The 14,012-nt window shown below is 46.9% G+C and overlaps 1 protein-coding gene across 1 annotated transcript; it reads left to right on the top strand.

Moving 5' to 3' along the window:
* The first annotated feature begins 315 nt into the window (after nt 1-315).
* Nucleotides 316-4,746, top strand: LOC127221921 (von Ebner gland protein 1). The gene is made up of 6 exons (XM_051183868.1): nt 316-402; nt 837-970; nt 2,080-2,150; nt 3,051-3,161; nt 3,697-3,798; nt 4,691-4,746. Exons 1-6 carry the CDS (start codon nt 316-318, stop codon nt 4,744-4,746), a joined length of 561 nt encoding a protein of 186 aa, XP_051039825.1.
* The last annotated feature ends 9,266 nt before the right edge of the window (nt 4,747-14,012 follow it).

The following is a 14,012-nucleotide window of genomic DNA, read 5'->3' as shown; positions in this document are numbered from 1 at the left end:
AGGGACTCCTGACATGGGAGGCTACACCTCCAACTCAGACTCACTTTCTTGCCAGGGATAACTGCAAATAGCCGGGTCCCATTATCCTTTGGACTTTAAGCGTTTCCTACCAACTTCCAACAATGATGACATTTTATCTGGTCCATTGAGGACATGGCCATGGTGAATGGCCAGGAAGAAACTGGCATCCTTGCTTGCCAAATTCCCTGAGGACCCTGAGCTGAGCAATATAAAGAGCAGCTGAGTGAGGCCCCAGCACAGTCTCCTCAGCCTGCAGAGTGACTTGTTGGACACCTGTGAGCACAGAATCTGGAGATGAAGGCCCTGCTTCTGACCTTCAGCCTCGGCCTGCTTGCTGCTCTACAGGCCCAGACCTTCCCTACCACAGAAGAGACTCGAGATGTGAGGCTGAGATGGCAGGAGATTCAAGGGGGTGCATGGCACATAGGGGGGCTGAGGGTGACAGCTGGGTCCTCCATTCCTTCCTCATCTAAAGAGACATCATTTTATAGCCAGGCTTGAACCCTGCTCTGAAGGAATGCCAGACACAGCACAGTCGGGTGGTTCTGGGTGCAGAGGGCTGGGGGATTCCAGAGTCCATATCCAGCCCTCTTCACTTTTCTCCAGGAGTGCAGGGATCTGGGATAGTGTCACACCTGCAAGAGGGGAAGGCCACATTGTTGTGGCTCTGGTAGAGCCCATTTATTTAATGGGTTGATAGAAAGGGAGCCTGGGAAATGGTCCACTTGTCCAGAACTTGAGAGCCAAGGTAGAGGCAGGGACTAAGGACTAGGGGCAGTCCTGGGGTCTACCTGATGGGAAGGTGCTTTCTCCAGGTGACAGGGACATGGTATATGAAAGCTACAGCATCTGACAAGTGGATTCCTGAAAAGCTTCGGTCTGTGTCTGTGACTCCCATGACCATCACGGCCCTGGAAGGGGGCAACCTGCAAGTCAAGTTCAATGTACTGTGAGTGTGACAGCTAAGTTGGTAGCATTCTTCTTGGCCTTAGTTTCCCCCACACAGGAGAGATGGGAGCTGAGTGGGGTGCACAGGGTGAGCTGGGGTGCTGGGTCCAACAGTACCACTGAGGGTGCCTCCAATTAGAGAGGAACATGAGTCAGCAGGTAGTCTGGAGAAGATGTCCCCGCTGGAAAGGGCACCCACTTTCTACTCTGATGGGACATCGTTTGTCAGTGACCCAGGCTCTTGGGAAAGAGTTTCACTCCCAGACCAGGAATGAATATGCAGTCTGGACCTATTCACCCTCTAATGTAAAATTCTGCTTGGGAGAGAGGCAGAGACCAGGCTTTCAGAGTGACTGGGAGTGTGTGTAGTGCCGTAGGGAAAAAGCTTATAGGGCTCTGCATAGACACTGAAATCCTAGCCTAATCTCACCTGTGTGATCTATCACCAGTGTGACCTCGCTTGTGTAGCATCCTGTCATGTCTGTGACCCCCTCTTTGTGTAGATGCTCACCCGTGTGGTCGCATACTTGTGTGGCCTCCCATTTGTGAGGCTTCTACCTTCGTGTCTGATCTCACAATAGGATTCTGCCATGTCAGTACCCCTAAACAACATGACACTGTCTGAGCTCTCTTCTCTGGATCTGGCTTTTGGGCAGTCCCTGGCCTGGCAGTTAGCCTGGAATCTTCCCTTTGTTTTTTCCCCCAATCCTACCCACTGAAGGGTTTCCTCAACTGGCCACGTGACAGTAATATGGGAATGGTCCCTAAATATCTCCAGGGACAGAGGGTGATCCACACGAGCCACATAGCATGGAAGTTAGCAAAGAGAGTTTGCTTCAGACAATGTCTACAAACCAAGTAGCCCCAAGGATCTCCAAGGGAGTGAGAAGAGACTGTAAGGGTGCAGGCAGCGGGTGACATGACACAGACCTGGACAACTGAGGGACTCAGGGGGCTAGGACATGTGGCTCAGGAGGCCTGCTGGTAACACACTTAGACTCAGGAAAACCTACAGTTCCTTGGCCACCTTGGAACCAGGCAGGTAGACCATGTTATGGGAGGGGAGGTGTGTGTCTGGACAGTGTGTCTCACAGACCTTCTGTCTTCCAGGATTGCAGGACAGTGCCGAGAGACGAGCACTGTCCTAGAGAAGACAGATGAACCTGACAAATACACAGCTGGTGAGTCCCTGAGCCTGAGAGGGCTGTCCCCAACCTCCCATGATACATGTGAGGCCAGGGTGCCCCATGGCCTGAGAACCTTTACTTCTCCTAAGCCTGCTAACACCCAGGGTAACCACCACGAGGCAGTTTTCCTTACACATGGCAACGGCTGGCACCAAATACTGCATCAGGGGTGGTTGACTTGGCCTTAGAAGAGAATTGGCAGTTGTCTTAGTTAGGGTTACTGTTGCTGTGATGCAACACCATGACAAAACTCAAGTTGAGGATAGGGCTCATTTTGTTTATACTTCCACATCACTGCTCATCATCAAAGGAAATCAGGACAGGAACTCAAGCAGGGCAAGAAATGAGATAATGCAGGAGCTGTGGAAGAGTGCGACTTATATGCTTGTTCTTCATTGCTTGTTAGCTTGCTTTCTTATAGAGCTGGCGCCACACACAATGGGAAGGGCCCTTTCCCATCAATTGCTAAGTAAGAAAATTCCCTGCAAGCACCCCTACAGCCTAATCTTATGCAAGCATTTCTCAATTGGCCTTTCCTTCTCTTTGATGATTCCAGCTTGTATCAAGTTGATATAAGACAAGTTAATACAACTGCCAGGGATGTCTCATTGGCTATGACTGAACTCATAGAGGTAGTCAGGAGAGGAATGTATTTAGTTCCAGAGGAAGATTCTGTTTGACACACAGGACGGAAACGTGGCTATCTCCCATGTGTGTGGCTCCCATGGAAACTCACAATTGAGATTCTGGGATGGTGGAGAAGCTATGTCAGTAAGACCTGAGCAACAGTGAGGGAATCAGAGTTGAAGGTGCCAGGCTAGGTGCCAGGAACCCTTGGACCCTTGTTGTAGGATTAGGTGCTTATTCTGGATCTATGTCACTGTACCTCCACAGATGGGGGCACTCAGGTCTTCTACATCATACCATCTGCAGTGGAGGACCACTACATCTTATATGGGCAATACAAAGTGCACAAGCTTCATTTCCAAGGGGCAAAACTCCTAGGTGAGTCACATTGCTGTTAGATGGGCAAAAGACTCATGACTGTTGGCGTTCCAGGTTTAAGAAGGATGGGTTTAGAACCAGGAGCCACCATATGAAAACCAGCCCCAATGACAGCTAGTACCGTTGTCCTTCTTGCCTGGAGATAAAGGCCTCGGAACCTCTGAGGTCTCCCTGCAACTGGGCACTTGTCCACACAGAGCAGGGAGACAACATGGAGCCCTCAGCCAAGGGTGACTTATTCCTCCAGACGGAGGTTGACCGCACTGTTCCCAAGCTGCCTGAGAGAAACTCAGTTGAGATGAAGGCACTGTGCTCCTGTGTCTTCTTGTCCAGAAGATATGGAGGGAGGAACATGGTGCTCTGGTCTTCCTTCCCCACCTGGAATCTCCTCTCACAGCCAGGCCTCTGGGTTAAGTGTCTACATGTGTGGGTGATGCCTCACTCTTCACCCCAAAGGCCTCTGGGCTGGGAAGGATTCGATGAGCTCCCCCCCAGCTGTGTCCCTGACACCTTGTTGCCCTGGCCTCACCTATAGGCAGAGACCCAGGCATCAGCCTGGAGGCCCTGGAAGATTTCCGGAATGCTGTGAGAGCTGGAGGCCTCAATGAAGAGGACATCTTCATCCCCAAGCAGAGTGGTAGGAAGCAAGTTCCATGTTGTCGAGCCCCATGCTGGCTGGGAAGCCCTTTAGTCCCTCAGGAGGACAGGCTGCCTCTCATCCAGCTTTGTCCTTTGGGGCTGGGGACATGATGGCTGATGGGAGGGGCCTTGGCCTTCTGACTGAATTCCCTGGCTCTTCTGAACCATGTTTTCTGTTTCTTGGACAGAAACCTGCTCCCCAGGAATCAGTTAGGGTAAGTTGCTTATATTGGGGACACTTGAGGAATTTCTGGTCCTGGGGTCAACAGGGCTTCCGGAGCCACTGTGTTCTAACCTTCCCTACCTGTGCAGACAGGTGCAGCCTTGGCCTGAAAACATTCCACCTGTGGGTATTTTGTTCAGGATTCCATCATGGGTGTTTCATCCTGGCCATCAGGAATCTGCCCTCTCTGATACTCTGCAGCTGCTTTGCAACTGGAGAGAATGCCTCTCTGTGTTGTCCCCTGCAGTTTCCTGCAGAGGGGAAATTAATCCCTTCCCTTCCATTACCATGTTTACTCCTTTTATGGCTTGTATTGCTTTAAAGGAGGTGGCAGCCATGCCTGGGTCCTGGAGCTTTGCTGGGCCCCTCTCTGCTGTGTGACAGTTGGGAGATGTAGTTCAGAGAACTGCCCAAGGTGAATTAATTGTCTAGGTGTGAGAAAACCTGAGTCCAACAGCTTCCTTGTCCTCCCCTGGCCATGTGGTTACCCAGAAGTCACCTGTCCCTTCTCCCCACATGGGCATGGAGAAATGTGGGGACTCCTTATGCAGGGAGAGAGATAGAATGACCTTTGTCCTGTTTATATCTGGTGGGCCTAGCCCCTGGCATCCCTATATTTCCTCTGCATGAATCATTTGGGCTGCACTGACTCTCCTCCTTTCCACAGCAAGGGATGCATGGGTCCAGGCCTTCCTCACAGCATTGCTCCACCCAGGCATCTGAGCACAGGACACAGAAGGAGCACCCTCACTCTCCCTCATGGCTTCACCCACCCCTTCCCTCTGTTCCTACTCCCCTGCTTCTCATTAAAGAACTTCATCGTTTCCTCGGTGTCTTTCCGTGCTGTGACTGGTGAGAGGACTAGGCAGGGTGCTGTCTCATGGCCCGGAGACTTGGTGGATATTTTTAGAGGAGGAGGATTGGCAAAGTGGCTAGGATGAAGCCAGTGTCCAGCTCCTTCCTGGTTCTCATGGTGTTTTTTCTGCACAAAGGCCACAAAATGCTGAGTGCAAGGGTGAAAACCTCTGGTACCCCAGGCACCTTCAGTGATTTCTGTCCTCTCAAATCCAGATGATGAGTGTGGTGGGAAGAGTGTGAGGGAAAGTGTATGGAGCTCCAGGACAGAAATGAGATCCCAATGGAGGTTACTGGCAGGGGGTGATCACCTGGTTATCCTGGCAGTAGTCAGGGTGGACTCATGGATTAATGTACTGGCTTATGATGGGGACAGGATGATATTGGGACCCCTCCCTGGCCTCGAAGAATGGGGAGTGCTTTGACTAGTTCCTGCAGTCCTCCTGGACATTGTCGTATTTATCTGGGAGGCCTTGGTGTTCAGAGATTGCAGTCTACCATTGCCTGGCAGATCCCTCTAAGCTTGACCACATGGAAGACTCCCTACTGCCCCAGCAGAAGGCATCCTCTTCTCTACCTGACCTTATTTCGAGACTGTGTCTGCCGCATGACTTATCTCTAGTATGACCCTTGACACAGTTCCCTGCTGAAGGATTTCCCCTTTTGCCCATATGGCAATTTGATATTATGCTAGGAGTGTGAAAATATGACCATGCTTCCACAGATGATAACTAAGAGTTGTACTAGGATCCTTATGATAAGAGGGTCCTATTTAATGCAAACTAAGTTATTCCCCTGCTAATGTCCCCAGCCCTCATATATCTGTAATAAAGCTCGCTGAAGCAGTCTCCAGGAATGCTGGTGGCCATGGAAATATACAGCATATGACAATTGATAATCCAGGTGTCCACTCACAAGACTCTGATTGTTAACCAATCTAGTCTAGCAAGGCTCACAGGACCACTGACTTGAAAAGCCTATTGAGTGCGTCTGTAATTTCTCTCATGTGCCACTTCATTTCTTCCCTAAGAATAGCTTTGGGTGTTATCCCACTAGTTTCTGTTTATCTCATGACAATATTCCATCTTAGCAAACATATCTGTGGATGGTCAGGAAATGACTTTTCATTTACATGTATGATTTGGACATGTAGAAAATATACTAGGACATGTTTATAACTAGATCTATTTGTCCCATGAGGAGTGTAGACACTTAGAAGTTGTTCTGAGGAAGGGAGACAGAACTGGTTTCGATATGTAAAATTAGAAATAAATAAATATATATATATATAAATATAAGCCTGTTTTGTTCCTTTCACTCAGACTAACAACAAACATTATATCATTTTTACCTCACACAAGTTCAAATTAGACTAAAGGGTTTTTGTAAATAGATCTTAACTTTAAAACATTACAGCTATGTACAAGATCAGAGCTGCAGATGTCTAACCAAGTTTGCTACACAAATCACCCTAAAAAAAAAAAAAAAAGCATGCCAATTCTTTGCTTGCCAAGTCTAGCTGACAAAAGTCCTATGGACACTGGGACACTAGGCTCTTGTCACAGTCGTACTCTTGAAATCCTGAAATCCTTCTGTTGCCATGGTAAATGGCTCTGCTCCTAATCGCTTAACCTAGGAATGTGTTTTTGACCAATGGGAGGTAACTCTGTAATTTTTATTTATTGCTTCAAGGCTCCTGTATGAAAGATAGTTTAGAGGACAGAGAAGAAGCTATGATGGATTAAAATTAGAACAGGAGAATTAGAAAAGAAAAATAGGATAGGATAGTATAGTATAGGATCGGATAGAATAGAATAGAATAGAATAGAATAGAATAGAATAGAATAGAATAGAATAGGTTGCTTGGAACAGTGTATGTGAGAAAACTGGTTCATTTGCCCTCAGATACCCTAAGAAAAAAGTCTCTTTTGCTTGCTGTAGTGTCCTGCTTAAACCCTGAAGAAGGAGTTGGGGCTGCATCACAAAGCACCTTGATAGAAAAAGGCTATTTCTACTGTGTTCGTGGGCCATACAAAGCTCTCGTTGCCTCTTCTGCCCTTTGTCCTCATGGAATAGTGGCTAACAGGCCTCAAGGAAAAAGGTGATCCCACAGCCCTTCTCCAGGAATTTTCCATGCCAACACACTCTAATGTCAGGAGTGTACTTCTCAAAATCATCCTGAGTTTGCACCCTGTATTATGGAAAGCCAAATGTGATGATGGGCTCTTTTCTCCTAGGGGAGTAGGACTCAACCAAACCTCCTTCGGTGCCAGGGTAACTCCATCATGACCTTGCACTTCCCGGGCCCATGGATATTGGCAGGGTTGGGTCAGGGTTTCTGGCCTCCTTGGGCCACTGGAAGCACCACATGTAGAATCTTGGGCCATGCAATGCGTTTCTTCTCTGAGGAGGTTTCTGATGTCCTCCACAGGCAGTGGTTTCTACTGTGCTACACCTTGTGGAAGCATCATGTGCCTTGCCTTTGCTAGCTCTGTCGTTTTATAATGATTATTCCCCATCTTTTTTACCTGAATACCTCTGGCCATCAGGATGGCCTTCCACTAAGCAGAGTTACCTGGCTTGCAGGCACCTGCTCTGGGCATCCTGGACCCAGTATGGTTTGTCTATTGGCATCATATTTCCTTTGAGTAGAAGGGCCTCTGATGGTTTATCTGTCCAACATCTGTAGACAAAGGACTGTACTGGACAGAACTGAAGTCTGGGGTCCATTATGAGGAAGGGCTCTGAGATGGTGGATGTGATGAACTGGCTAGAGTTGGAGACTGGATTTGTTTCTGGCCTTGGTACCAGGTACTCCAGAGGAGGTGACTGGACCCGAGAGTGATCTCGAACATGGCTATATGCAGGAGATCAGAGATTTTTTTTCTTTTTTGGTTTTTGGATGCAAGGTTCATCTGTATAGCTCTAGCTAGCCTCAAACTTGCTTTATGGACCAGGTGGGCTGAGATCTACCTGCCTCTGCCCACAGACTTTTGGCATTAAAGGCATGTCCCACCACATCTGGATGAGAGATCAGAGATTCTTTTCATTTTGTGCATTGGTTTTCGGTCTGCATGTATGTTTGTGAGGGTGTTAGATCCCCTGTACCTGGAATTATGGATAGTTGTGTGATGGGGGATGTCCTTCTGTATATAGGTTTCTCTTATTGGTTGATGAATAAAATGCTGTTTGAAGTAGGAAGTTAGCCGGGACTAGGAGACATGGAGGATTCTGGGAAAAATAGGCAGAGAAGAACTGAAAAGAGTCCCCATGTGGGGACTTCGAGGAAAGTATGTGCCAGGTGTTCTCTGGTAAGATTAGACCACATGGAACTAATAGATTGATAGAAATGTGTTAATAATTAAGACACAGCTAGCCAATCAGAAGTCTCAGACATTGGACAACAGTTTTATACATAATATAGTGCCCGCAGGTTTCTTTGGGGTTGAAGTGGCTCTGTGACCAGGCTGGTGGGAACAAGAAAATCCAGCAACAGTTTTCAGTTGCAGTGTGGGTGCTAGGAATTGAACCGGGGTCCTCTCGAAGAGCAGCCATTGCTCTTAACTGCTGAGTAATCTCCCCACTTGCCAAGATCATAGATTCTTAAGAACTCTTCCCAACAGAAACTTCTACACAAAGTCTTCCACAGCATAAGACCAGTGAGAGTCCCATAATGTCATGGACTCTTCTAACATTGGCAGCTCCAAAGTGGTTCTGAGAAGTAACCATGGTTGCCACGTTCCTGTCTAGCACCTTTACTGGCATCCTTATTCCTCCCAGATGATCCTAGGAAAATGAACAATAATTATCAGAGCTCACAACTTCCTCCAAATTTGTTTGGTTGACTTGTGCAGTACAATTGTTTCAACCCCTCCACTTTCCAGGGACTTTGCTTGTCTGAGACCTTGATGTCACAATCCTGCTCAATTTGTGGGCAATAGTGGCAAGATTACCTTACTTATAATCTGTTTCAGCATGTTTGTTTAGGAAGAGGCATGGAATCTGTTCAGCTCCCAGGACTTGTTCCCCAAGTAGGCTTCAGTTCAGGTCTCCTGAGTGTTCATGAGCATGGGGACTCAACTCACATTTCTAAAATGACTAGAGCAGAGGCAGACCTATGGAGGGTCAATAACTTCATCCCAACATTTCTTCTGGAATCAGCTGTGAAGATGTCCAGGCACAATGAAGATGATACCTATATCTATCAAAGAAAGATAATGACCAAGGCATTTTCAGGACCCTCCAGACATTTTTCTTTCTCCTTGTAAGAGATCCAGTTCAACTCACATGCGCCCCCTATCAGCCTTCTCCCTTCTACACCCCAGCTCTTCCCACCCTTTGGCTCCACAGCCTACAACCCTTGGGTCAGAACTTCATTCTTTTCATGACTGAGCAATGTTCCACTGCATGGGTCAGCCACAGTTTGTGTAGTGGATGACACGGGACTGCTTCTGAACAGAGGAACCCTCAATAAGACCTACTACTTCATTTTTATATTTTAAATTATGTATCATTTTACACAACTGTCATTTTAGGTGTAATACAGCTCAGAAATACATCATCGTCTCCAAGTTGCTCCACTGAGTACAGGAATAGGTGCCAGGATCTGATAGAATAGTCACAGAGACCAAGCCACACATCACAAGGAAGACAGGCAAGTCCTCTTAATTGGCAGTTAGTGTGAGCTGACCAACTTCATCATGAACTGAAGGCACAACCCTGTGACCTGGAGGGATCTGGCTATTGTTGTCTTAGGTCCTGGGATAGGCATGTCCTTCTCTGAGAGCACTCTCCCTTGGGACAAAGCTTCCTTGCATTCAAAGGACAGTCATGATGGCTAATGACAATACTTAGTACAGTCCATTGGGCTCCATGCAAACAGAGTGATGCACACCATGGGATCTTTGTGCAGTGAGAGCAGGCAGGTCCTGCCTCCTGGGTCACTCAGTATAGGACAAAGCAGCTTCAGGGAAGCCAGGAGCACAGCACAAACACAGAGACCATGCAGCTGCTCCTGCTGATCGAAGGACTGAGAAAGGACAGTCTGATGACTCCAAGGAGCTGGGGAAGACTGAGGGTAGGCTGGTGTTTCTGAGAGCGGACCTATGGACAGGGTGAGCATCACAGTTAGCTGAGGAGAGTCACAGCTGGATGTCAGTGAGCTGCCCTGTCTTACCTTCATGCTGATGTCTGCACAGAAGGACATTGCAGCAAGCAATCCACAGAAGTAGGGGGAGGGGTAGCATGAAGTCTGTCTGTCCTCTGGGAAGCACCCAGAGGCTGAGTAATTGCTTAGGGAAGCTATCTGTGACATCACAAGCCACCTCTCTGTTTCTTAACTTCTCAGCCTTTGTCTTTCTTCAAAAGTACTGTTTGGAATTTTTGTGTTGTAATACAAGGCTTATGCAAACTGAACTCCAGACACCCATGATTTGTTCAAGGAATTTTTCTTTTCATGCTGTTGAATTTGTGAAAACAAGATTAAGGTCTGGGCTGCATTTCAATTATCTGCAGGACAGTGAAGTCCAGTTGGCACTTAGCAGGGTGGTCTTTGGCCTGGGAACTGTTCTCTCTGACCATTTGATATCCACCATTTTTACAGGGCCAGCTGTGTCTGCTTGCTAGAGATACTCACCTGGACTCAGAGAATGTGTGGCTTATAGCTCTGAATCTGCCTTTACCTTCTTCTCTGTGGACACAGAACACACTAGGAGGGGATAACAGTTCATGCCATGGTGTATCCTGTGCCTATAGCACTGGTTCAAGCATCAGGTGAAGGGTTGGCTCACTCTATGTCAGGTCGTGTGGATGCGAACAGGGAAGGATGGGACAGAAGTCTAGGAGACAATCATCCTCTTTCCCTGTGTTCTAGGAAATCCACTGGATGTGTCCGTTCAAGCTGACCCTGGATGAATTCAAAGAACACCAAAGTGTCTTCCATTTGTGTAAGTGTTCAGGTGAAGGGCCTTCCTTTGAACCAAGCCTTCAGAGAGACAGGGGACAATTATATGGCTCAGTTTCTGGCATTGTCCTTAGAGCTGAAAGGCTTTGTTATCATCAGGTTCCTGTTTCAGGAGGAGGTCTCCTGCACTATCAGAACAGACAGGACCACCTCTGGGATGCTGCTCATCATGGGTGAGTCCTGCTCTGCCTGAGTTTGTGGGAGCTTGGTTTCAAGTCCTTGGGCAGTGGGTACAGAGTGAGTTACTATTTCCCACTCCCCTTGCTTTAGCTCCCACCCTGGGCTCCATTCCTAAGATCCTGGGCTCATTGGGAGAGGGATTTGTTAGCTCTTGGGAGTCCTCAACCGTGGTGTGACCAGTCCTGAAGTGGGAGGTTCACAACCGCTCCTGTCTACCAAGCTCCAGTCTGTCTTTTACTTTCCTAGTCATTCTTTGTTATGGTCCTGCTCTGAGTAGACAGCTGGCTGCATACATCTAGATACCTGTGCTTCTGCATGGTAGTAAGGGTGGGATCCTGGTATCCAGAGTGTGGAGGCCAGATAACTACTCAGCTCATTGTCCAGTATAAGATGTCCCCTCTGGCCAGACAGAGGGGACAATTTACTATCATATCAAAAGAAAATGGCAAGGTTGGGGAGATGACTCAGTTTTCAAGCATGAGGACCTGAACTCAATAAAATCAAGCTGTAATGGTGCGCGTGAACTCAATAAAATCAAGCTGTAATGGTGCGCGTGTAATCTGACCACTGAGGGTTGGGAGACAGGAGGATCCTGGGAAGTGTAGTGCACTGGCCAGTTGGCCTAGCTGAATCGAGCTCAGGCTTAGTGAGAGCCCAATATATAAGAGCCATGAAGAAACTCATGTTTTCTCAACCTCTTGATTCAGTGTGCACAAACAAGCACACCCATACACGATCTCATCATATACAAATTCATATGTCCACACAGATACACACATCCAGTATATACACAGACACAAAAGAAATGAAAAAAGAATTTAAAAGAAAGAGAGCTTGTGCGATGACTCAGTGGATATTTGATGCCAAATCTGAACACTGGAACCCACATGGTAGAGGGGGAGAACTGATTCCTGCAAGTTCTCCTCTGACCCTCACATGTGCACGCACACACACACACACACACACACACACACACACACACACACACAAGCCAGCACAAACTTATGTATAGTCAGCTAAGATACAGACTGTCAGTTGTACTGCAAATGACGGCTGTCTCAGTACAATGACCCAGGCCGTCTCCATTTTCACAGGGCAGCTCTGGACACTGTGGTACCCAAGGAGGACACATAGCTCCAAAGTATCCTCCGAATGCTAACTAACATCACCAGCCACTGAGAGCCAGGTGTCCACCCTGAGCCCTGTAGCACTCACTACACTTTTCACCTCTGCCAGCCTTCTCCAGCAACTCTGCTCCCAAGTCTGGAACAAGGCACTGCAGACCCATTTCCCCTGCTTGTGTACATTTGGGGCAAGAATGTCATACACATTACAAGCTGCCACTGAAGGAGCACTACATCTTCTACCGTGAATGGACTTCATTTGGGAAGTGAATCTATACGTAAGATTTCACAAGTGAGTGTCCCAGGGACCCGTCTCCCTGCATGGTCTGCACCACCTGGTGCCAGTTCCATGTGCAGCAGCTGCAGCCTTGAACTGGGGAGTAGGAAGTTTCTTCTGCTGATCTCCTGGTGTTGCCCCTGCAGTTTCCAAGGTCTGGTGCTGGGAGAGATCAGCTGGTCATGTACTTTTGGCGGTGAGGGCTGATGTGACTCTGCAGTAACTCATACTAGCCACCTGCACCTACCTCTCTGCAACACCAATCACTCTTTGCTTCCCTCACTAGCTACTACACAGGTTCCAGCTCCATCCCAATCTCCATCTTCCCAGGCTGCCCACTGCTGAGCCCTGTAGCCTTGTGTGCTGTGGCACGCCACCTGTGTGAGGACCTAAGGGTGTAAGGTAAAGTCCTTCCTTCCTAGTGATCATGTTCACAACTGGTGTTTGTCTACTGCTGCTTTAATTTTAGCAATGCTGTTTAGCAGATACAAGACTTGTGGCTAAAAAAAAGGTAGAGAATTACAGTAAAGACAGAGGAGAGAAAAAGAAACACGATAAAGAGGTTTAAGAAAAAAGAGAGTAGCTGGGTGTAGTGGCACATACCTTTAATTCCAGCACTAGGGAGGCAGAGGCAAACAGATCTCTGTGATTTCAAAGGCAGCCTGGTATACAGAGTTAATTCCATGGCAGTCAACGTTACACAGAGAAATACTGTCTCAAAAAATGAAAAATTTGAAGTAAAAGAAATAGAATAATAAAAAAGCCACCTAAAGATGGGAAATACAGAGTCTGGATACTGTATGTTATTGTGTTGTCTGTGAATGGCTCAATTGCTAAAGAAGGAACAATAATTGCTATAATACACTTGATTATCAATGCTGCTGAATTAATCCAATTTGTCTATTTTTAAAATGCTTTGACTTCAAAATTTAAGTCTAAGGACAGGTTACTGGGGAAAAGAATTTCTAGTTTTGTTTTCACAGAAAATGAAAAGCCTGGATTCCTTCTAGACTATCATGGTTTGATCAAGCAAGACCCCCTGAAACAGGGTCCCAAGTGATCCAGCATTCAAAACAGCTGGGACAAGGCAGCCTTGCAGACTACAGCCAGGCTTTCTGCATCTTCTTAGGATTCCCATGGTATTACAGCATCCCCAACCAGCAGGAAAGAATGATGCCCAAATTCCCAAATATTGTCTATAAATGATTGTTTTCATTTAAATGGGGTTGGTTATAAATGATCACAACCCATGTCTTTTAAAGGTACAAAGCAGATTATGGTATAGAAATGAATACTTTGTTTGGAACGGATTTTCATTTATTGATACAAATTTAAGACCAATTTTGTGACATGTATATTTCTCCTCTTGTTTAAGTATTGTGTTTATATAGCTCATTTAAAAATATCATGTATAATTAAGTACAAATTATAGATAGTTACCTATAATAGTCAGAACTTATAGTTAGGTTTGATAGGTTTTTATAGACATATAGAGATATATTTAAAATGGATAGGCATTCTTCAAACCTTTCAAAGACCTACAGAATATGGCATTTAAAATGGTTTAGGGTTTTTCTTGACCGTGAGACAT

The sequence above is a fragment of the Phodopus roborovskii genome, unplaced genomic scaffold (genome assembly GCF_943737965.1).
Source record: "Phodopus roborovskii unplaced genomic scaffold, PHOROB, whole genome shotgun sequence".
Lineage (NCBI taxonomy): Eukaryota > Metazoa > Chordata > Mammalia > Rodentia > Cricetidae > Phodopus > Phodopus roborovskii.
This window is presented reverse-complemented; position numbering and strand designations above follow the sequence as displayed.

Coding starts and splice junctions, on each gene's coding strand:
- LOC127221921 (XM_051183868.1), top strand. CDS start 316: ATGAAGGCCCTGCTTCTGACCTTCAGCCTCGGCCTGCTTGCTGCTCTA. Junction 403..836: donor CCACAGAAGAGACTCGAGAT/GTGAGGCTGAGA, acceptor TGCTTTCTCCAG/GTGACAGGGACATGGTATAT. Junction 971..2,079: donor CAAGTCAAGTTCAATGTACT/GTGAGTGTGACA, acceptor TCTGTCTTCCAG/GATTGCAGGACAGTGCCGAG.